General features: G+C 41.2%; 1 protein-coding gene across 6 annotated transcripts; it reads right to left on the reverse strand.

Moving 5' to 3' along the window:
• Positions 1–323: 323 nt before the first annotated feature.
• Positions 324–23,782, reverse strand: LOC126072034 (zinc finger protein OZF-like). Of its 6 annotated transcripts, none has more exons than XM_049876650.1 (5): positions 23,740–23,782; positions 19,293–19,529; positions 9,782–9,905; positions 8,481–8,607; positions 324–8,129 (listed from the first exon to the last, which is right to left on the reverse strand). In XM_049876650.1, the coding sequence occupies exons 2-5, from the start codon at positions 19,293–19,295 to the stop codon at positions 6,590–6,592; spliced, it is 1,794 nt and encodes a 597-aa protein (XP_049732607.1). In that variant the 5' UTR covers positions 19,296–19,529; positions 23,740–23,782; the 3' UTR covers positions 324–6,589. The 6 variants fall into 6 exon arrangements, with proteins under 6 accessions (XP_049732607.1, XP_049732608.1, XP_049732605.1 ...); XM_049876651.1 differs by having other exon boundaries at positions 23,698–23,774; XM_049876648.1 differs by having other exon boundaries at positions 23,339–23,768.
• Between the last annotated feature and the right edge of the window lie 898 nt (positions 23,783–24,680).

A 24,680-nucleotide genomic window follows, 5' to 3' on the forward strand; every position in this document is an offset into this window, starting at 1 on the left:
GGATGTGAAATTCACAGCAAAATGAAATAGCCAAGGACAATTTCCTATGTAGGTATTATAGCATCTTTGCAAAGTAAGATCTGAGTAATGTTAAAACAGGATGACTTACAAGAAATCTAGCCGTATTTAGTTATCTGCCGGAGTTTCTACGAGTCGATTCTGACCCATAGAGACCTTTTAATTGCATTACCTTTAGGTTTTCTTTAGCATCTACATTTTAAAAAATTATATCAATAGCTTTTATTTACTTAATAAAAGCTTCAAAATATAAAAATATTAATTAAAAATAATATAGTAAGACAACTTTAAAGGCTGTGTTAGGTGGGGGTAACAACATGTAGTAGAGACAAAAATTTAACATGGAGGGAAATTTCTTGACTTAGGGATAAGGGCATTTAAATGTAATCCTATAAGGATTACCTACAGCAGTAGGAACAGGAGTCCAAGGACCTTAATACCCTGCATATGCATGGGGAAGAAAGAAGTGAGCATAAATCAAAAAGTAACACATGGAACAGTATTAATTTACTAATTCCAGTTGATAAAATGTTATTTTAAAGTCTATTAAGTATCAAACAAAGAGCAGCTACTTTAGGGTTTCTACACAATATACCTTATAGGGGAGAATATCAACTTGTTGAAGGATAATCAAGATAAATAGGAAAGTAAAGATTATAAAGCTTAGTTCAAAAATCTCATCTACCTGCATGAAGTCTCATTCTAGACGTGTCTGCTTCTGTCTTAGTAGTCTACTCCTGTTTACTGAAGTTTGTTGTTGAGTGCTGTCAAGTCGGTTCTAACTCATAGCAACCCCATGTACAACAGAACGAAATACTACCCAGTCCTGCATCATCCTCACAATCGTTTTTATACTTGAGCACATTGTTGCAACCACTGTGTCAATCCATCTAGCTGAGGATCTTCCTCTTTTTCTCTGACCCTCTACTTTACCAAGCATGACGTCCTTCCCCAGGGACTGATTCCTCTTGATAACATGTCCAAAGTATGTGAGATACAGTCTCGCCATCCTTGCTTCTTGTTCTTTTGGCAGTCCGTGGTACATTCGATTTTCTTTGCCAACACAATTCAAAGGCATCAATTCTTCTTCCGTCTTTCTCATTCATCCTCCAGCTTTTGCATGCATGAGGTGACTAAAAACACCATGGCTTGGGTCAAGTGCACCTTAGTCTTCAAGGTGACATCTTTGCTTTCCAACACTTCAATGAGATCTTTTGCAGCAGATTTGCCCAATGCAACGCATCTTTTGATTTCTTGACTTCTGTTTCGAAGGGTGTTGATTGACCTTGACAACTCCAATCTTTTCTCCATTTATCATGATGTTGCTTATTGGTCCAATTGTAAGGATCTTTTTTTTTTTTATAGTGAGGTGTAATTCATACCGAAGATTGTGGCCTCTGATCTTGACCAGTAAGTACTTCAAATCCTCTTCACTTCTTTCAGGAAGCAAGGTTATGTCATCTGCATAATGCAGGTTAATGAGTCTTCCTCCAATCCTGATGCCCCATTCTTCTTCATATAGTCCAGCTTCTTGAATTCTTTGCTCAGCAAACAGATTGAATAGGTATGGTGAAAGGATACAACCCTGATACACACCTTTCCTGACTTTAAACCCTGCAGTATCCCTTGTTCTGTTCTAACAACTACCTCTTAATCCATGCACAGGTTGTTCGTGAGCACAATTACATGTTCTGAAATTCCCACTCTTCACGATGTTATCCATAATTTGTTGTGATCCACACAGTCGAATGCCTCTGCGTAGTGAGTAAAACACAGGTAAATGTCTTTCCGGTATTCTCTGCTTTCAGTCAGGATCCATCTGACATCAACAATGATACCCCTGGTTCTGAATCCTCTTCTGAATCCTGCTTGAAATTTTGGCAGTTCCCTGTGGATATACCTCTGCAGCCACTTTTGAATGATTTTCAGCAAAATTTTGCTTGCATGTGATATTAATGATACTGTTTGGTAATTTCTGCATTCGGTTGGATCACATTTCCTGGGTATAGGCATAAAAATGGATCTCTTCTATAGCTGGCTGGACAGGTAGCTGTCTTCCAAATTTCTTGGCATAGGCGTGTAAGCACTTCCAGCAATGCATCCGTTTGCTGAAACATCTCAATTGGTGTTCCATCAATTCCTGGAACCTTGTCTTTTGCCAGTGCCTTCAGTGCAGCTTGGACCTCTTCCTCTGGTAACATCAGTTCCTGACCATATGCTAACTCCTGAAATGGTTGAATGTCGACCAATTCTTTCTGGTAGAGTGACTGTGTATTCCTTCCATCTTCTTTTGTGCTTCCTGTATCGTTTGATATTATCCCTATAGAACCCTTTAAAATCTTACAACTTGAGGCCTGAATTTTTTCTTTGGTTCTTTCAGCTTGAGAAATGCCAACTGTGTTCTTCCTTTTTGATTTTTTATTTCCATGTCTTTGCACATGTCACTGTAATACGTTATAATACTTTGTTTTCTGTTCAGCTCTTTTACCTCATCAATTCTTCCTTTTGCTCTAGCTACTGCATGTTCAAGAGCAAGCTTCAGAGTCTCTCTGACATCCATTTTGGTCTTTTCTTTCTTTCCTGTCTTCCTAATGACCTCTTGCTTTCTTCATTTATGCTGTTCTTGATGTCATAATTCATCGGGTGTTCGTTCAGGCATTAGTGTTCAACGTGTGAAATCTAAAGATGGTCTTTAAATTCAGGTAGAATATATTCAAGGTCACATTATTTGCTGCTGCGAACTTGTTCTGATTTTCTTCAGTTTTAACTTCAACTTGCATATGAACAACAGATGGTCTTTTCCGCAGCCAGCCCCTGGCCTTGTTCTGACTGATGATATTGAGTTTTTCCGTTGACTTTTCCCACAGACGCAGTCAATTTGATTCCTGTGTATTCCGTCTGGGAATGACAACTTGAAGTGCAATGACACTGCATTCACTGTCAAAAAGAACATTTCAAGATCTACCCTGAAGTACAATGCTATTACTGACAGGATAACATTCGTATGTCTACAAGAAAGACCAGTTAATGTGGCTATTATCCAAATTTACACACCAACCACTAAGGCCAAAGATGAAGAAATTGAAGATTTTTACCAACTTCTGCAGTGTGCAAAATTGATCAAACATGCAGTCAGAATGCTTTGATAATTACTGGTGATTGGAATACGAAAGTTAGAAAGGTGATCTATAGTTGGAAAATACGGCCTTGGTGATAGCAACGATGCCAGAGATCACACAACAGAATTTTGCAAAAACCAACGACTTCTTTATTGGAGTAGACGAAGTTGAGTCTTTTTGTTGGCTGGACAGTCTAAACAGGAACTACAGTCTTTAATTGGGAGAGGTGTATTCAAGGCTTAACTCCCTGTGACTCAGCAGCATAAAGATATGTAAGGAGAACTACATACAATCTTTTCCAATGAGGTCCCAGGGAATCTTTTAACTCATGTCCATTTTTAATATACATAGTCCTCTGGAACAATATCAGACAGATTTTAGGTTTTTGATTTTGGTTGTTAAAGACTTCTTTAATCTGTGAAAATATTCCTTAGAGTACTGGATTAAGGACTTACAATATTTAACAACATTAGAGTCGGTATAAGCAACAGGAAAGAGGTCCATGTGGTTTAGAAGAACTACTTTTTATCAGAGTCATCTCAGCATTCATTTTTTGTAGTTGATAGGTGGAATTATTTAAACTATTACAGTGTCTCTTAACCTACAGGGCATTCTATAACCAGCATAATGATATTAAATTAAAACAAATCAAACCCGTTCCTTCAAGTTGATTCCGATTCATAGCAACCTTACAGGACAGAGTAGAACTGCCCCATAGGGTTTCCAAGGAGTGCCTGGTGGATTCGAACTGCTGACCTTTCAGTTGGCAGCCGTGGCTCTTATCCACTACGCCACCAGGGTTTCCGTAATGATGTTAGTTACTGAAATAACTGATGATTACATTAAAATAGGGAAAGGGAAATAATTTTTTTTTGTATTTAAAAATTAGAACATTGAACATCAGTAATATTCTCATAAAGACCTATGGTAATTCTTTTATTTTACTCAGTCTCATGTACGTAATCTTGGTTCCATCTTACACTGGCTTAGCAGCAACTTGAAAAACCTCAAAAGTTTCTACACAAGAATTCTAAAACTCCCAGTCCAGTCCAATAACATCCCTGTCTGAAGTATTATACTCCTTTTCACAAGTTTATATAGTCTATTTTAGGTTGAAACATCAGCAAGTCAGCAAACTAAAACTTACCTGTACATGACAAAACTTAATTAACTTATGATAATAATTCTAAAAAGGTATAGTTACAGGCAGAAAAAAGCCTAACAACCTAACCTCCCAACAATGGGGAAATTATTGGCAATTATGGGAGACTGATGTGGTTAACATCAGTAGCTGGCATGCGATACAACACCGCTGAGGTAGGCACATCAGGTGGAGCAGCAGTCGCCAGTCTAGTTCAGCCCAGTAATTAATCGCAGCCTCAGCTCCTAGACTGGCACACATTCCAGGAACCAGAGAATTACCAAAAGTAGGACTGTCTCAAAATACAGGCTCTGGGCCTGTGCTGGACTGAAGTTTCATTACTGCTAGGTCATGCTGTGGGTCCATGTGGAACTCCAAAGAGGAGCCCTCCTTTCATGGAAACCCTGCTTCTCACAGCACCACTTGCATGGGGCATTTTTGTGAGGTAGCAAGTATTTGGGTCAAAACTTTCTGTGCAGTTTTCTCATCAATAATCCAAAGATCGTAACAGTTGTGGAGGATGACAGAAGTAATGGAAAAAAATGCTCAGTAGAGCACTACACATACGACATAATTGATATTCTCTAGGCAAACACTGCTTTGCATACAAAGAAGACTAAAAGGAATTACCCAAAACAGCGTGAGCCGTGGGATACTGAGTGATTTTTCAGTTTTCCTTTAAATTTCCCGTTGACATCATATATTCTACAATGACAACATATTGCATTATAATGTGAAAACCTATAAAAACTTAAAAAAAAAATAGTTGATAAAAAGAAAACACACCTCAAGGTACCAATGTGTTGATGAGACTTTATAATAAAGACAATCTTTATATAAAAGAACCAATACACATTTTGATACTTATCCAAAGTCATATAACTGAAAGGTAACTTGGCTTTGAGTCACAGTCTCTGCATGTGAGATCTCACAGGGATCCTAACTGAGACAAGACAGTGAAGGACTCCCTCATCTTTGACATTTATAGTATCAAGCCGCAGTGTAATACTTCACATTTTCTAAGATTTCAAAAAGATCAATAGATGTTTCCATAGTCTTTACATATACATGATTTTTCCAGAAGTTCAACTTCTCACATATTTGTTGGTGATGTTGTTAGGTGTCATCGAGTCAGTTTCAACTCACAGTCACCCTATATACTACAGAATGGAACACTGCCCACCCCTGCACCATCCTCACAATTGTTACCTTGAGCCCACTGTTGCAACCACTGTGTCCATCCATTTCGTTGAGGGTCTTCCTTTTTTTCACTCACCCTCTACTTTACCAAGCTTGATGTCCTTCTCCAAGGACTGATCCCTCCTGATAACATGTCCAAAGTATGTGAGATGAAGTCTCGCCATCCTTGCTTCTAAGGAGCACTCTGGCTGTACTTCTTCCAAGACAGATTTGTTTGTTCTTCTGGCAGTCCATGGTGTATTAAATACACTTTGCCAACACCGTAATTCAAAGGCGTCAATTCTTTTTTGGTCTTCCTTATTTATTGTTCATCTTTCACATACACACGAGGCGACAGAAAATGCTATGCTCCGATCAGGCGCACCTTAGTCCTTAAAGTGACATCTTTGCTTCTTAACGTTTTAAAGTCTTTTGCAGATTTGCCCAGTGCAATGCGTCATTTGATTTCTTGACTGCTGCTTCCATGAGCACTGACTGTATATCCAAGTAAACTGAAATCCTTGACAACTCACATATTTACTAGAAGTAATTACTGAATGTTTTCCCATATGCATGAATCCTCACATCTTAGAAAGTACATGAGGAAAAGCAAAAACTTTTCCATATCACATTGTTTACCCTCCATGGGTTTTTTCCCATGGGTTTTTCTTCAGGCTTTTTAAAAGATAAGGATTACCAAAAGCCTTCCAACATTACTTACGTTTTCCCTTCTAGTATATGTCCTCACATATTATCAAAAGGGTGAGTGAAAACTGAAGAGCTCCCCTCATTCCTTAAGTACATAAGGCCTCTCTCCTCTGTGAATTCTTATAATTTTACTGAGGAATGAGGAATAACTAAAGGCTTTCTCACGCTTACATTCACAAGGCTTCTATTCACTGTGGGCCCTTGTTTAGTGAGGCATGAGGAATAACCAGACTTTACACATTCCTCACATACATAAATATCTTTCCACTAAGATTTCTTTTGTGTTCCTTGAGGTAAGAAGGAATAGCAAAGACTTTCCCAAATTCCTTACATCGATAAGGTTTCTCTCCACTGTTCACTGTTCTTAAATGGTGAGATATGAGGACTAGGGCATTCTGACATTCTTTATACTCATAAGGACTCTCTATACTGTGAACTCATCTATGGTTAGTGAGGGATGAGGACTGATTAAAGGCTTTCCCACATTCCTATAATAAAGTCTATCTCCACTGTGAGTTCTAGCATGTTTTCGGAGGGATGAGGAAGACCTAAAGGCTTTCCCGCACTCCTGACATTCATAAGGTCTCTCTCCACTATGCGTTCTTAAATGTCTAGTGATGGATGAGTAATCACTAAAGGATTTCCCACATTCCTTACACACATAAGGCTTGTCTCCACTGTGCGTTCTTATATGGCTAGTGAGATGTGAAGACTGACTAAAAGTTTTCCCACATTCCTTACATTCATAAGGCCTGTCTCCACTGTGTGTTCTTATATGGCTAGTGAGGTGTGAGGACTGACTAAAAGCTTTCCCACATTCCTTACACTCATAAGGCCTGTCTCCACTGTGAGCTCTTTCATGTCTAGTGAGTTGTGAACACTGACTAAAAGATTTCCCACATTCCTTACATTCATAAGGTCTGTCTCCACTGTGCGTTCTTATGTGGCTAGTCAAGTGTGAGGACTGACTAAAGGCTTTCCCACATACCTTACATTCATAAGGCCTGTCTCCACTGTGAGCTCTTTCATGTCTAGTGAGTTGTGAACAGTGACTAAAAGCTTTCCCACATTCTTTACATTCATAAGGCTTCTCTCCACTGTGAGCACTTACATGTCTAGTGAGATACGAAACCTGACTAAAGGCTTTCCCACATTCCTTACATTCGTAAGGCTTCTCTCCACTATGAGTTCTTATATGTTTACGGAAGGATGAAGAAGAACTAAATGCTTTCCCACATTCCTTACATTCATAAGGCCTCTCTCCACTGTGAGTTCGTATATGTGTAGCGAGGAAAGAGGAACGACTAAAGGCTTTCCCACATTCCTTACATTCATAAGGCTTCTCTCCCCTGTGAGTTCGTATATGTCTAGTGAGGTTTGAGAGATAGCTAAAGGCTTTCCCACACTCGTTACATTCATAAGGCTTCTCTCCACTGTGAGCTCTAATGTGTCTAGTGAGATCTGAAACCTGACTAAAGGCTTTCCCACACTCTTTACACTCATAAGGCCTCTCCCCACTGTGAGTTCTGACATGTTTAGTGAAGGATGAGGAAGAACTAAAGGCTTTCCCACATTCCTTACATTCATAAGGCCTCTCTCTACTGAGAATTCCTGTATGTTCAGTGAGCGGTGAGGAACAACTACAGGGTCTCCCATAATCCTTACATTTACAAAGATTCTCTCTTTCAAAAGGTTGTAGGTAAGAGGAACAACTGCAGTCTTCTCCACATTTGTTACAATAATGTTTGTATCCAGTGTGAGATCCAATGTGATGCTCAAATGATGAATGATCCATGATAGCTTTTCCACACTCAAAGCACTCAGAAGGACTTAGTCCAGTGTGAGTTCCTTTGAGGCTAGCAAGATTTCCAATCCAGCTGGATGTTTTTTCACATTGATATTCTTCAGTACTTTTCTTTAGTCTACTTTCTTTACTTTCATGGAGGTTCTCTACTGTACATATTCTGTTAAAAACAGGCAGTATGTTGTTAGAATTAAAACTGTTACCATTTCACAATTACCACACAGAGTAAATATGTTTTCTGCCATGTGTTGTCTCATGTTGCACGGGCTGAATCATCTCACAGAGTCTTACAATTACTGTCACAGTGTTTCTAAATAATGGAGCTCTCCGATAATTATGTACAAGTGAAACGTTTCAAATACTCAATTATCTGACTCACATTTATGGGAATACTGTGTTGTGAAAATTATATGAACATACCATTTTAGTTAGTTTTCTACACACACACAGAGAAATGTCATGACACCTTAGGACTCTCCTGAGGCACTGCTCACTGTCATGTAATACTCACCTCATATGCTCTCCCTGGTTGTTGTGCTGACATTCAATGCCATGGAATACACAGATTTCTCCTAACATGGAGAACCAGGAGTCATTCTTCATGGATAACTTTTTTTCGTTATTATCCTGTTGAAAAACTGACCCAATAATTTTTAGTGCAGTTCCACAGTAGGAAACAAAATGGCAAGGAAATTTTTGAGGCACAAGGCATGTGTGAAGAAAGGCTTTGAGGCACTTGGCTGTTACACGACTTTGGCAATGGTCAAAAGGTTAAGAAATTTACTAATAACTCCATGACAAGGGAGATTGATAGTTACATAAGTAGGTTGTAATTAGGAAAGCAAAATAAAAAGGTATTGCAAACAACGCATGTGTGTAAAGGTAATATTAAAAGAGGAAATGGTGAGGTCTTTTCCCATAAACACAGAAAGCATGACAGAGGACTGATGAAAAATCAAAAGTCAGGTCAGGTATGTGTCTAAGTTCTGCTCCTAAAACCAAGAGAGATTATTTCAAGTTGATTTCTTCAAATGTGATTCCATCCCCACAGTGCATCAAAGAATTCTTGCTTTCCTGGTGCTCCATGACACTACAGCTCTGGATAAGTCCTATGTCTACTCTCCAAACATCTTTCCCTTGCTTCTCAATGACAAAATTTAATGTAGTCCATACAATGCTCACAGAGAAAGACAGATCATGAGGGAGGATAGGGAAGCATATTTCCCTGACACTGCACCAATACTTTGGTCTCCACGATTTCTATAGATGGGCAGGCATGAATTTATCTGCTGCAAAATCATCACATCAAATTTGTAATAAACATGGTAAAATGCTAACAAGATACCAAACCACAAATTTCTCTGCCTCAAAGTGATCCCTGAAGTCAATCCTCACACACTTACAACACTTAAAGAGCCTCAAGGATTTTAACCCTAAGAAAAACAGAGTCATTTTAATACAAGAAGCTCTGATGGTGCAGTGGTTAAGAGCTTGGCTGCTAACCAAAAGGTTGGCAGTTTGTATTCACCAACTATTCCTTGGAAACCCTACAGGGCAGTTCTACTCTGTCTTGTAGGGTCACTATGAGTCGGAATCGACTCGACAGCAATAGATTTGGCTGTTTTTTTTAATACATAGATTTTTACTTTCATGGGGAAGCCACTAGATTCTAAGCCCCACGAGAGCAGGGAAAACACTTGTCACGTTTGCCAATGTCTTCCAATTCCTCAACCTAAATCCTATAAGAAGGTCAGTGAGTATGACATATTTATTCACTAAGGAAGTAAATAAGAAAAATGAAGCCAAGTTTACCTGAGTCCAGGTTCCTGAAGGTTTCCATCATCACATCTCGGTAGAGTTCCCGCTGAGAAAAATCCAGCAAAGCCCACTCTTCCTGGGTAAAGTCCACGGCCACATCCTCAAAGACCACTGAGTTCTAAAAGATCACACATATTCTGGATCAGCAAGGTACCATCTTTCCCAATGTGTGCAAAAGGATGGCTGAGGCTGACGGTCCTGGGGAACTGAGATTTCACAGGGAGGTCACACAAGGTTCTGTGTTTCACTATAAACTTTGCCAATCAGCCTCATCCCTTTGCTGTCTACATTTACCTCCTGGTGGTGTCATTGTCTCTTACAGATTTAACAATATTTGTAACACACTGAACGTATCTATGCACAGTTTGACTATGACCAATTCCAGTCTTATTCCTCTTTGCATTTATGGCTCAGAACACGTAACAGAGGGGAACAAATCTTCTATGAATTAAAGACTTATTTCCACAATCAGATCTTTTCTTTGTGGAAAAGAAGAATTTCACCTTCTTCCATTAAGACCTACCAGAACACACAATAAAACATAAAGCACTGGTGAAAGGAGGATGAGATATTAATAAATGCCAACGGTCTACTGATTAAACAGATAAAGTAAGCATCAGAACCAGACTCAGATATGGCAGAGATTTTGCAATTACCAGACTGGGAATTTAAAACAACTAAAAAAAAAAATTTTTTTTTTTTTTTAACACCACCACCTAACAACAACATGATTCATATAAAAAGGCTCCAATGTGAAAAGTAAACTACGTGCACAAACAGATGGGTAATGTGAGCAGAGGGATGGAAACTCTCCAAGAAAAATCAAGAGGAAACCCTAGAAACCAAAAACACTGTAAGAGAAATGAAGAATGTCTTTAAAGGGATCATCAATAGGTTGGACACAGCTAAGAAAAAATTAGTGAGCTTTAACATAGGTCTAATAGAAACCTGCAAAACTGAAATACGAAGAAAAAAGAATGAAGAAAAAAGTGGAAAAGAATATTCAAGAACTGTGAACCGAAAGATGTAACACATGCACAACGAGAATACCAGAAGAGAGAACTATTTGAATAATGGTTAAGAATTTTACAAAATTAATGACAGACCCCAAACCACACATCTAGAAGTTCAGGGTATCGTAGTTGCTATAAACTTCTGCTTGATTCCAAAGGTGGTTCTGCCATTTTCTGCTTGGTTTTTTCCTTTGGTGTTTTCTTGCAAACAAGGCAAGACCTCTGTCCCTTTTCTCTCCATCTCTTTAGTTTTAATATTTGTCTTTATATATAAAATGGATTTCTTGCAGACCAAATATTTTCTATTTTAATCGTTTTATTTAGAGTGATCAGTGTCACATAGTTGCATTGGCATCAACCTGGACACCCTTTCCTTTTTGTCTTCCACTCTTTTCTGCCTTCTCTTGTTTTAACTGAGCATTTTATGTGATTCCATTTTCTCTCCATATTTAGCATAGGAGCAGTGGTGGCGCAGTGGTTAAACGTTGGCTATAAGTGAAAGAACTGTCAGCAGTTCGAACCCACCAGCTGCTCACTCTGTGGGAAAAAGACGTGGCAGCCCACTTCCATGAAGATCACAGCCTTGGAAACCTTATGGGCGCAGTTCTACCCTGTCCTATTGGGTCGCCATGAGTCTGAATTGTCACAGCAGAACAAAACAACAACATGCAAACACCAAGTTAAAAAAAGGTGACTTCAAAATGGTAGGAAAGCTTTGTGGAATGTTATAATTGCTCATGCCTCAACTGCTCCTCGGTTAGGTGGCAGTTTGATAGCGGTAGCAGCCCGCAGACCCAGAGCGGGCTAGAGAAAGAGAGTAATGAAAACACGGACAAAGAACTAAAGGAAAACAATGTGTTAACAAAATGAGAAGTCCCTGGATGGCAAAAAATTAAGCACTCAACTACTAACGGAAAGGTTGGCAGTTCAAACCCACTCAGAGGCACCTCAGAAAGCAGGCCTGGCAATCTGCTTCCAAAAGGTCACAGGCTAAAAAATCTCGTAGAGCAGCTCTACTACACACACGGGATCACCACTAGTTGAAATTGACTCAACGGCAACACACAAGAAAACGAGAATATTAATAAAGAGATATTATAAAAAAGAAGCGAATTTTGGAACTAAAAAGTACAATAACTTAAGTGAAAAATTCACTAGAGGAGTTGAATAACATATCTCCGTAGGTAGAAGAAAGGCTCATTGAACTTGGATATACGACAACTGAAATTGTATGAAGAGCAGAAGAGAAAAACAATGAAGAAAAGTGAACAGACCACAGGGATTTGTGGGACATCAAGTAGACTAACACATGCATTACAGGCGTACCCAAAGGAAAAGCACAAGAGAACAGGGCAAAAAGAATATTTGTGGAAATAATGGCTGCAATCGTCCCAAATTTGATGAAAGACATGAATCTGCATATCCAAAAGCTCAATCAACGTCAAGAAAGAATAACTCAAAGACATTAGCACTGAGAGAAATAAACTGTGAAAAGGCAAAGAGAATCTTGAAAAAAGCAGAAGTGACACACAAGGCATTATCAATCAAATTAACAGAAGTCATGGACATCAGAAGGCAGCAGGATGACATATTTAAAGTGCGGAAATGCAAATCAAAACTACAATAAGATACCATCTCACCCCAATAAGACTAGCATTAATCCAAAAAACACAAAATAAAATGTGTTGGAGAAGTTGTGGAGAGAGTAGAACACTTATACACTGCTGGTGGGAATGTAAAATGGTACAACCACTTTGAAAATCGATTTGGCACTTCCTTAAAAGCTAGAGATAGAACTACTATATGATCCACCAGTCCCACTCCCTGGAATACATCCTAGAGAAATAAGAGCTATCACAGGAATAGATATATGCACACCCATGTTCATTGCATCAGTGTTCACGACAGCAAAAAGACAGAAACAAACTAGGTGCCTATTAACAGACTAACGGATAAATTATGGTATATTCACACAATGGAATACCACGCATTGATAAAGAACAATGATGAATCCACAAAACATCTCATAACATGGATGAGTCTGGAAGGCATTACGCTGAGTGAAATCAGTCAGTTGCAAAAGGACAAATATTTTATAAGACCACTATTATAAGGACTCATGAAAAGGTTTAAACATAGAAGAAAACATTCTTTGACGGTTACGGGGGTATGGAGGGAGGGAGGAAGAGGGGAATTCACTAACTAGATAAAAAAAAGATAGATAGTAGCCAAAAATTATCTTAGGTGGTGGGAAGGACAACACACAATACAAGGGAAGTCAGCACAACTGGACTAAACCAAAAGCCAAGAAATTTTCTGAACACAACCGAACACTTTGAGGGACAGAGTAGCAGGGATAGGGGTCTGAGGACCATGGTTTCAGAGGACATCTAGATCAACTGGTATAACAAAGTTTATTAAGAAAGTGTTCTGCATCCTACTTCGTTGAGTGGCTTCTGGGGTCTTAAAAGCTTGGGAGTGGCCATCTAAGATGCATCAACTGGCCCCAACTCTCCTGGAGCAAAGGAGAATGAAGAACACCAAAGACATAAGGAAAATATTAGCCCAAGGGACAAAAGGACCAAATAAACCAGAGACCCCACCAGAAGAACTAGATGGTGCCTGGCTGCCACCAGTGATTGCCTTGACAGGGAACACAACACCGTGTCCCTGAAGCGGCAGGAAAAATGTGTGGTGCAGAACTCAAATTCACGTAAAAAGATCAGATCAGACTTAATGGTGTGACCGAGACTAAAGGAACCCCAGAAGACATGGCCTCCAGACTATCTGTTAACCCAGAACTAAAACCATTTCCAAAGCCAACTCTTCCGAAAAAGTTTAGAGTGGACTGTAAAACATAAAATAATACTTGTGAAGAGTGTGCTTCTTAGTTCAAGTAGATACATGAGAGTAAATGGGTAGCTCCTTTCTGGAGGTGGGATGAAAAGGAAGAATGGGACAGGAGCTGGTTGAATGGACACAGGAAACCGGGGGTGGAAAGGGGAAATGTGCTGTCACATTACAGGGACTGCAACTACGGTCATATAATGATACGTGTATACATTTTTGTATGAGAAATTGAGCTGTAAACTTTCACCTAAAGGACTATAAAACAAACAAAAAAAATCCACTGCTATTGAGTCGATTGCCACTCACAGCAACCCTACAGGACAGAGCAGTACTGCCCCACAGGGTTTCCAATGCTATAAATCTTTAAGGAAAAGACTGCCACATCTTTCTGTGCTGGAGCGGGTGCTGGGTTGTAACCATGACCTTTTGGTTAACAGGCGAGCGCTGAACAATTGTGCCACCAGGGTTCCTAATAAAAAGATTAGAGTGTGCTTTTACAACACTGTTCTACCGAAACAGTTATTTCCAAAAAACTCCAAATAATTTTATTTTTCTTAGAACTTCACAGAAAATACTTCAAATGTCCACGAATAGCCAAGATGTTCTAAGGAATACTGCACGGGGACTTGCCCAAACACACACGCACCGCCCCCCCCACACACCCATCCACACACTTTGTGTGTGTGCTATAATAAATTAGGATAGTATAAGACTATACAGATAGATCATTGGGGAAAAAAAAAGGCCAGGCACAGGCCCACCTACCAACATGGAAAGTGGTGCCATGACGGAGGAAGCACTGCAGGGCATTGCCAGAAACTACTGGCACTTCAATATGTGGGGTGAAGTCAACTAATTATCTAATTGGGATAATTAAAGCATCCCTACCTACTCCGTATGCAAAAGTCAATACCAGACAGATAAGCATTAAATGTGAGAATGAAAATTGTAACACTCAGAAGTTATATAACGAGTGATTCTATGATATCTGGACAGAAAAAATTCTGAAATAAGACATAAAGCAGGACACTGACAAAACTATATCAAAACTCAAAACTATTCATCGATGGGCAGCAAAATGTGAGTGCGTAAGCTACATACTAGGAAAAAATTTTCAACACATATAAATAAGAAACATATTTCCAGGCGCTATAAAGAAGTCCTGAAAAGTCACGAAAAGATGAACTAAAAGTGGGAAAACATGCACAGCCTTGTCAGTACTGGAGCAGTTTAAGGTAACTGCAGAATAAAAGGAGAGTATGATACTATTTCATACCCACCACAAAGCAGAAATTAATTCAATAAACCCCACGTTGTCAGGCACATGAAACCAATAAAATACATACACACTATGGGGGAGGGAAACTGGGACACTACATCTGCGTGTCCTGGTAAACTTAAACTTGGCTATCGTCTGCAACTGAGTAGTTTCCCCTCACAAGAGTTACTGAGCAAGAGGCCCTGGACCTGGAAAGAGACTGAACAGAACAGCACTAGTCACAACAGGGAAAGCTGAACTAGAACCACCTACATTTCATAAACTGCTGCGGTGGGATGGATCACTCTTCTGTGGCCTTTCTAGCCATGGTCTTGTAACGCCCACCCAAGTGACTGGGCAGGACTGTGTGACAGGGTAGGACTGTGTGATAGGGTAATTGTGGCCTACCAAAGGGATTGGTCAGTTTTGCCATCCTCCTGGATGTGAAATAAGCCACCCCAGAGGTGGGAGAGAGAAGACCTATCACCACCAAGGAAGAACAGCCAGGAGCCAGTATGCCCTTTGGACTCGGGATCCCTGCACTGAAAAGCTCCTGTAACCAGGAGACAGAGGGAGAGAGACAGAGGGTGCTGTAACACCAAAGACAGCGAGACCCGGCAGCAGAGACCCAGCATGGTGGGCTTCCGGCCCGTGGAGAGAGAAAGCTGAGAGGCAGGGAGAGGCGTGCCTGCAAGCACCACTGGAAAGAGGGTGTCCTGATGGAAGAACTGTATTCTGAGTGTTCTTCAACCTGAATCGTAACTGTTACTTCCCTAATAAATCCTATAACCATGAGTATTGTCTGTGAGTTCTGTGTGACCATGGCAATGAATTGTTGAACCCAGCAGAGAAGTAGAGAGTGCCATGGGAGGGACAGGGTGGTGTTAGAACTGGTAAAGATGGCAGAGAGAGGGGGTCTGTCTGACCTCGGCATCATAGGAATCAGCCTTGGGCTACTGATCTCGATTCTCCTTTCCCTTGGTGAAGTTAGAGGAGGCCAGACACCACCCCCGTGTCATTTTTACAGCTGTACAATGGATAGGTAAATTGTGGCCCATTCATCAATGGAACACATATATACAGGGAAACACGGGTAGACCAGAGCTTAAAGACACCAACATGTATGAAACTCAAAAACACCACAAGAAAAACAAGTCCCTAAAGAACACATACAGAGTAAGTGCCTTCACAGAAAGCTCAAAAGATGCAAAAACCCAACAATATGTATTTTCAGAATTAAGACTTGGATGGTAAAGCTGTAATAATAGTAATAACAATAAATTTCTAATGTAACAGAGAGTAGTCACCCCCAGGTTAACGAGGGGCAGGACACACTGGGCGGCTCTAGGAACTCCCCAAGTCCTATTTGTAATCAGGTGTTTAGTGTTATTAAACTTTACATGAAAAGTTTCATACATTCTTTGTTTAGAATATACAGTAGAGGGAGCCCCGGTGGCACAACGGTTAAGTGCTCGGTTGCTGACCAAGAAGTCGGCAGTTCAAATCCACGAGCTGCTCCTCAGAAACCCTATGGGGCAGTTCTACTCCGTCCTATGGGGTTGCTATGAGTTGGAATCGAGCAGACAGCAACAGGATTTCTTTTTTTTTTTTTAGTTTTACAGTAGAAAGTTTAAAACATTATTTAAAACTGGGAAAGAAATGTAATTTTCACATATTAATTTTACCAAGTAATCTGACAGTCCCTTCAGGAGGGCTTTCATACTTCAACTTTTTATACCTGGGTCTCAGAAATCTGCATTTATATTCACTAGAGCAAGTTTTGGAAACCCTGGTGGCGTAGTGGTTAAGTGCTACAGCTGCTAACCAAAGGGTCGGCAGTTCGAATCCGCCAGGCGCTCCTTGGAAACTCTATGGGGCAGTTCTACTCCATCCTACAGGGTCGCTATGAGTCGGAATCGACTCAATGGCACTGGGTGATCTGGAGAGCAAGTTTCATAAAAGGAAAATATTGGAAACTACCCAAGTGACTACTCATGGTGGTGAAGTTAAAAAAAACAAAACAAAACCAAACAAAAAAAGGAAGATACAGCCACCAAATGAAGCATTACGGACTTTTATACAACATTAGACTTAAGCTGTCTATCTCTTGTTACAAACAGATCTACAGGATAATTTGTTACCTGAAAAAAAGCAAGTATAAATTCCAAGTATCTTTGAGCAACAAAGTGGGGAAAGTAAAAATTTTTAATTCTCTTTGCTTGCATTTATGTAAAGAAATACTGGTAAGATGAAAGAAAAACGATTGACAATAAAGCTGGTTATCTAAAGGTAGCTGGTGAAGACGGTCTGGATAAGAACGAGTTAGGAACAAGCCTTCATACAGTATGCTTTTTAAGTTCACGTGGAGATTTGAACTTCGAAGGTATAATCTGTTGGAAAACATAATCATTTTTCTTTTAAACATATATAAATCAAATGCGATATTTAATGTGTTTCCCAGAAATTTCCATTCATAAGTATTGAACCATTTAAGATTTAATCATTCAGGGCCTAAGTGTTTGAAAAGGTCTAATAATATGTATGGAAACCCTGGTGGTGTAGTAGTTATGAGCTACGGCTGCTAACCAAAAGGTCAGCAGTTCAAATCCATCATGTGCTCCTTGGAAACCCTATAGGGCCATTCTACCCTGTCCTTTAGGGTTGCTATGAGTCAGAATTGACTCGATGGCAACAGTTTCGATTTTTTTTTAAATATATGTATACAAATCATAAAAATGTAAGTCAGAGTTTTGTGTTTAGACCCAGATGGGTAAGATGAGGGCTATCAGTCTGTGATGGTTAAACTGTGTATCAACTTAGCTGGGCTGTGATTCTTAATGCTTATACGTGATCATTCTCATGATATAATCTGCTGTGAGTAGCCAATCAGTTGAAAGGGAGTCTCCTCGGAGGTGTGGCCTGCTTCCAAATGAAAGCAGACACTTTGGCTTTTTGCTCGCTCTGGGTCCTGCAGCTACCTCTTGTTCATTTGACCTCCGGCTCTTGGGACTTGAACTATCAGCTTATCTGCTGATCCTGGGATTCGCTGATCTTCACAGACTGAGAGGGGGAGCGCTGCTCTCCAACCTGCTGATCAATCTTGGGTTTGCCAGCCCCTGCGGCTATGTGAATCCAGAGAAGCCTCCCTCCTGATCCATGGACTTGGGACATTCCAGCTTCTACAATCACGGGAGCTGTTTCCTCGATAGAAATCTCTTTCTATGTATATTTATACACTTTACTGGTTTTGCTTCTCTAGAAAACCCAGCCTCAGACATAGTCTGTACATCCATTTTCTCTCAATCAGGAGAATATTTCCAAGATGGTGAAAAGATTTAAAATATTAGGGGTTCTGGCATAATATAGTAAATGTAGTAGGAATCTTTAAGATCCTTCTCAAGATTTAAGTAAGCTTTTAGAGCATCTTTTCCATCAGTTAAAATAGGCATTCCTCTGTGTTTCAGAAGTTTTATACCCACTAAATTCAAAAATTCTCAGTAAAAGCGTAACTGCTCTTGAAATTTGTTTCCAATGAAAACTATGACCCTGAGAACTTAAATACACCAATATCATATCCTGAGCTGCTTTAGCAAAAAGAGCACTTTAACTTTAGATTATAATCCACAACTGTGAGGAGCAGTCAAAAATTTTAGAAACCTAATACCAGCTCTAGGCACAGGGAGCCTGGGAGGACAGGGACCTGGAGTGGGTATAACGCTTCTCACACACCTGAAAGACTGAAGCAAAACTATTCTCCACTGGAAAAAATAATGGTTTCGGAGACTCCAGACATGATCCAGCAGGACTCACTCACCTGCCTCATTCCTGTGCTGAGGTCATGAGAATGCCAAGCCCCACAGAGGACCCATAAAGAGTCAGGATTCTTCCCTGAATAACCATCTCTCTTGTTCTTTACCCCATCACACTGTGTGAGAGCTGGAACTATAATATTAGAACTGCATAGAAAAGGCTCCAGTGCCTGGGGGGAGCCAAGAACACTGCTGTGAGGGGACAGGATGGCTCTGGAGGGTCTGGGTCTCAGCCTCCTCAGCCACAGCTGCCCTGTCTTCTGGCTCTGCTTAAGACATTCTGTCATTCAACACAGAGCACCGGGGCCCAGGGTGGAGATGTAAGGCTCCATGGTGACAGCTCTGAGAGTCACATATGAAAGGCGACCCCAGGCATCCAAGACTTGAGAAACCACATATGTGTAGAGAAAGGGCCCAGTAAAGACTTAGGATGCCTCTTAGGATTTTGTCCTCTTCTGTGAACTTTTCCCTCATGAAAGATACATAGAACACAGAGTACACAGCTGGTTCCCCACCAAACCATATTTAGCCTTACCCCTTATACTAAGAATTACCCAATTCTCTGTGGTACTCACCATTTCCAGGCTACAACTTCTGGAAGTCTAAGGGAATGTCCTGTCTGAGCCCAAGAAGCCACTTCAGGAAGAGGGATGGTAGTGGAAGCAGAGTCACCAGGCAGTGTGGAGGCCGGTGAATATACCTGGTGCACACAGGTGATATCTTTACTTATGACTGCATGGATGTGCAAGGCGGTCGCCCTAGGTACCCAGCTGCCTAGACTGGACTAATTCTCTCTGTGCCACACCTGGGACCTGAAACGGAAAGAGACAAAGAGGAGACAGTGTCGAGTACGAATGGAGTGACAGGCTGTTGGCCTTCAGCTCTTTCTCTGGGCAGGGTTTTCTTTCAGAAGCAAGAAAATGCTCCACCCTGAGAGTGTGTGCATTTCAGGCAGAACAGGCTCCATCCTTCCAGAGCATATACTTGGATCCCTCACCCAGTTAAGAAGGCCTCTTCCTTCTGGCAAAAAGATCACAGATAGAGGAATTTACTTACACCAGAGCATGAGAAGCATGCAGGCCTGGACAAGCTGGGAAATGTGACCCTGATTTCCTCCAGGGAGGCAGGGGTCCAAGGCTGAGGCTGTGTGTTCACCTATGTAATTCTGCCCCTCGTAGAAATACACACACAGTTATTTGATATCAACACGGGCGCATTTCCAGGGAGAACTATTTTTCAAGTTTAGTCAATGCACTTATCATGCTTCATCGATTTTTAATTATGTGCAGTTAAAACTCTTCTATTGAGCTTTGTTGTCTTTTAAATTTTCATTTCATATACACCACTGTGATATGTGATCAGTATTTTTCCTGCTGATTTTGCAATGAACATTTCTTTATTCCCCTTCAGTTGTTCTCCTCCCCTTCCTCCCTCCTCCCCCCACCCCCTTACTCTCAGACCACGATATAACCGGTCCCCAAGCTTTCAAGAAATCAGGGAGGATTCCTGAACGCTTTCTCTTTCAACATTATAATTAATCGATGAACCAATAAACCAGAGAATCATGAAGTTTTCTCTAAGGAGCCCTCTCCCACCTCTGTTCCTGTTTCTTTCCACCCAGCTTCCCCATCCAACAGATTCCTACTCTGTTATTTCTTGGTTTCGGGGTGAATGTTCTCTCTCTTGCGTGATCATTATACCAGTGTCTCTCCAATTTAAGTATTATCTTTCCTTTTATTATTTTCTCTAATAGTACTATCCAATTTGAATTCACATCTTTATTTCTATGCTTATTATTTTCACCATAAACTGGGAGCCTGTTAGTTATGTAGACTCTCAAGCCCCATCCCAGACCTGCTGAATCAAAATCTGCATTTTAACAACATCCCTGAGTTGTTCACTTCAACATTCAAAGTTGAGAATCATTCACTGCTCCATAGCCTGTAACTCAAGAAGTGAGCCTCTCTCAACTGATGCCCTTTGAACCATCTACATTATATCACCCACTATCTTCCTGGTACCCAACAGCCCGTATCTCAACCTGTAGGGTGCCTCCTCCAGGAAATCAACAACCAAACTGCGACAACTGGAACGAGCTCCACTCCCACTTCTGAAGCTTCAAGCTAGACGGAAGGAAGGGCACGGTTCTGGCGTGTATTAAACCTTCAGGAAATGTAAGTTGATAATGTGGAGTTATCTGAAGAACAAGCCTTAGGATTCTGAGCTAGGATAATTCAGTAGTTTTGAACGAAGTTTTGAGTTTGACATGAAGTGACTACACTATCAGTAATGTCTCCAAAGGGGAACGCCAGTCCAAAAAGGGAGTACTTCCCAAATATCTATCTCTAGGGGAGGAAGGAGAAAAATAAATGCACAGCATATGTCTACAGATGCTGAGATTTCAAGTGGCATTTAATGATTTTCCCTCTATACATTTTTGAATTTTTAAAAACATGCAATTTTTCACCATTTTAAAAAATAAGAACATTTCCCTTTCCAGACTACTTTTCAACAATGGATCTTAGATATGATACCAAAAGCACAAGCAACAAAAGACCAAATAGATAAACTGAACGTCATTAAATAAAAATATGGAGCATCAAAGGACTTTATGAACAAAGTGAAGAGACAACCTACAGAGAGGGAGAAAATATTTAGGAATCACATACCTTGTAAGGGTTTAATAACCAGGACATATAAAGAACTCCTACCCCTCAATAACAAATCTTAACATCCATTTTTAAAGTGAACAAAAAACTTAGACATTTTACAAAGGAAGATACACAAACGGCCAATAAAGGCATGAAAAGATGCTCTATGCCATCAGTCACTAATAACTGATCAAAATGAAAATCACAATGCGATACCACCTCACCCCAACTAGGATGGCTACTATCAGAAAACCAGAAAACAACAGTTGGGGAGAATGTGGAGAAATTGTTGGTGGGACTGTAAAACGGTGCAGCCTCTGTGAAAAACAATTTGGGGGTTCTTCAAAAAGGTAAACACAATTACCATCTAAACCAGCAATTTCCATTCCTAGGTACACACCCAAGAGCCTTGAAAGCAAGGATGCAAACAGGTATCTTACATTACTGTTCACTGCAGCACTATTTGTAACAGCCAAAAAGTGGAAGCAACCTAAATGTCCATCAACAGGTACATGGATAAACAAAATGTAAAAAATCCATACAACGGATTATTAAACCCAGTGCCATCGAATCGATTCTGACTCATAGCGACCCTATAGGACAGAGCAGAACTGCCCCATAGAGTTTCCAAGGAGCGTCTGGCGGATTGGAACTGCCGGCCCTTTGGTTGGCAGCCATAGCACTTACATTTTTGAAATATCTGCAGCTGCTGTTTCATTCTTTAGTGTCTACATACTGTTTCTCTTTTGTTCTATGTAAAATGGTATCATTTTGTTGCTCTTACTTGCAATAAGTTTGATATACAGTACTGTCTTCATTCTACATTATTACATTTGTTTTTTTTTTTAATTTTCTAGTCATATTACAGATGCCATTTTATTTACTCATCAATTTAAGCTTCACTTCTTCATGTTCAAAACTGCCTACTGTAAATCATGACTGTCTAATAACTGCACATTTCGCATTTATTTAAGGAGAGTGGCTTGTAAAATAATTACTACAAAGGAGGAGATACTTTTTGTAACACTGTAGTGCGCTGGCCCTCTAGAACCTGCTCAAGTATTTTGATTACTTTCATTACACGTTGCCCACCCCCCCCCCCCCCCCCCCCCCCGTGATCTCCTCCTTCCCAACATTTACTGCTCTGACACTGGGAATAAGCCCAGGTTTTGCTGCAAGAAGCCTGGTCTTCAACCTGCTAAGAAATGTGGCTTGCTGACAGCAGAAATTGTGGCTGGATCACCAGCACCCAAGCCCGCAGTCATCTCTATAAATCGCTCAGGGCCCATATTAACCTTGTTCAGCCACATCACGGTTTACATCCGGTCAACGAGGTTTGGCCACACTGTTCCTCAGACATTCAGGTTAAAAATCCCTGCCTTACAGCCAAAGGGAATTCCTCAAAATGTGCCTCCTACTAAATATTTTCCTCCTGAAATTGGGATAAATAGGGTCTTAAATGCACGTCCTAGTTCCAATCACCTACCATAAACACGTTCATCTACCTTAAACACCTATAACTGTTAAAGAAGGGGAGGGAGAAGATACTCCTCATCATATAAACTTACTTTTTGTCTGACTGGTAATACTTCAGGAAAAAACAAAACACCAAACCCGATGCTGTAGATTCCGACTCACAGCCACCCGACAGGACAGAGCAGAACTGCCCCGCTGGGTTTCCAAGGAGCGACTAGTGGACTTGAACTCTGGACCTTTTCTGGTTAGGCGCCAGGCCCTTAACCGCTGCGCCACCAGGGCTCCAAGGCTTCATCAAAGTCCTGCCTTAATGAAGCACAGGAATCAAGGGGAGCCCGGCGGAGGCGGCGGCGAGCAGGGCACGGAGACTCCGGCTGACCACCCCGGGCTCCGACGAGGCCCGTGACTCTGCATTTCTCACACACGCCCAGGTGGAGCTGGCGCGGCTGCTCTGGGAACCACTCGTTTGCTAGCGAGGACGGGGACGGTTTTACCTGTCAGCGCGCCCGGGGACAAGGTGCAGCCCACCTAGCCGGCCATCTCACCCAGGCCGGGGAGAAGACAGCCGCGGCCCAGGCGAGGGCGGCGGGGTGGGCCGGGCTCCCAGCGGTGCTGGCGGCGGCAGGAAGGCGGCGACGGTGGCGGCGGCGGCGGGAAACCAGGGAAGCGGGGAGGCGACGGCGGCGGCGCTGGCAGAAAAGCAGGAAGGTGGCGGCGGCGGGAGGCCCCGGGCACAGCCTGGCTGCGTGAAGCCCCGCGGCCCCGGAGCAGCTCACCGAGGGCGAGAGGCCGGGACTGCGCAGGAGAGCGGGGACAGCACCCTTAGACCCCAGCGGGGGTCCCCAGGCCCCACCTGGTACTGGAGCCGCCCTGACGCGAACGGACACAAACCCACCTCCCAGAGGAGCCGGAGCGCGACGGAAGTGGGCGGCCGGCCGTAGACGCGCACTTCCGCTTCCGGTTGTTTGGACTGACGTTGGGAAAGGGTGGTGCTCTGAGCGCGGGAAATAAAAAAATTTTTTTACATGTATTTTGTCTAAAATTAATCTAACCGTTTCCAAATTTATTGCTCTTATTACTCGTTTCTTACTTTTGTCCCTGTTTGTATCTTCAACTCCGTTTATTTTAGATGAGATGTAAAAAAAAAGAATCCCGACCTGAAAATAAACTGAGCTCTCAATTCAATCTAGACATAATTCTCCTGGTTATTATATACTGTTACTGTTCCCACCATCTTATTTTGTGATTTCTACTTATCCTTTTTTTAAAGTTTTTAATAAAGTTTGTAATAGGATTAAAGTATATTTAAAGAAAATGGAATGAAATGCACATGCATTCCTATTAAATAATATAGTGAACACCTGTTTACCCACCACACTTTCCAAGAAATATAAGATTACCTGGCCAAAGAAAACCCTGCAGTATCCTTTCTGTACTTCCTCGTCCTCATTCTCTCTGAAAAGAAACTACTTCTGCGCACTTCTCCTGAGTGGTTGTAAAATGGATCTGACTCTGGTTTTAATTCCATTCATTCCTGTGTTTTGCTGAGTAGCTTTCCGTGATGTGGAAGCAGCACACTACATTCATCCATTCACAAGTTGATGGTCATCTGGGTTGTTTACTCTTTCTGGTGAAGCTACTCTGAACATTTGTCCGTGCTTTGTTTCGATGACTCATGTTTTCATTTCTCTTGTGTAAATACCTTGGAATGAAATTGCTGGGTCATAGGGAAGCTGTGTGTTTAGAAGAAACTGCCAAATGACTTTCCAAAGTGGTTGCACCTCCTCCCCCGCCTCCTGCCCCCCACAGCCACGTGAGTTCCCAAGTGCTCAGTTA

The sequence above is a fragment of the Elephas maximus genome, chromosome 3, assembly GCF_024166365.1.
Source record: "Elephas maximus indicus isolate mEleMax1 chromosome 3, mEleMax1 primary haplotype, whole genome shotgun sequence".
Taxonomy (NCBI): domain Eukaryota; kingdom Metazoa; phylum Chordata; class Mammalia; order Proboscidea; family Elephantidae; genus Elephas; species Elephas maximus.

What these genes read in the sequence shown, in the direction of transcription:
- LOC126072034 (XM_049876650.1), bottom strand. An exon ending in CTTCAGGAACCTGGACTCAG is followed by an intron (nt 8,608 to 9,781) that starts GTAAACTTGGCT and finishes TTATTGGGTCAG; the next exon opens with TTTTTCAACAGGATAATAAC. An exon ending in AACCAGGGAGAGCATATGAG is followed by an intron (nt 8,130 to 8,480) that starts GTGAGTATTACA and finishes TGTTTTTAACAG; the next exon opens with AATATGTACAGTAGAGAACC.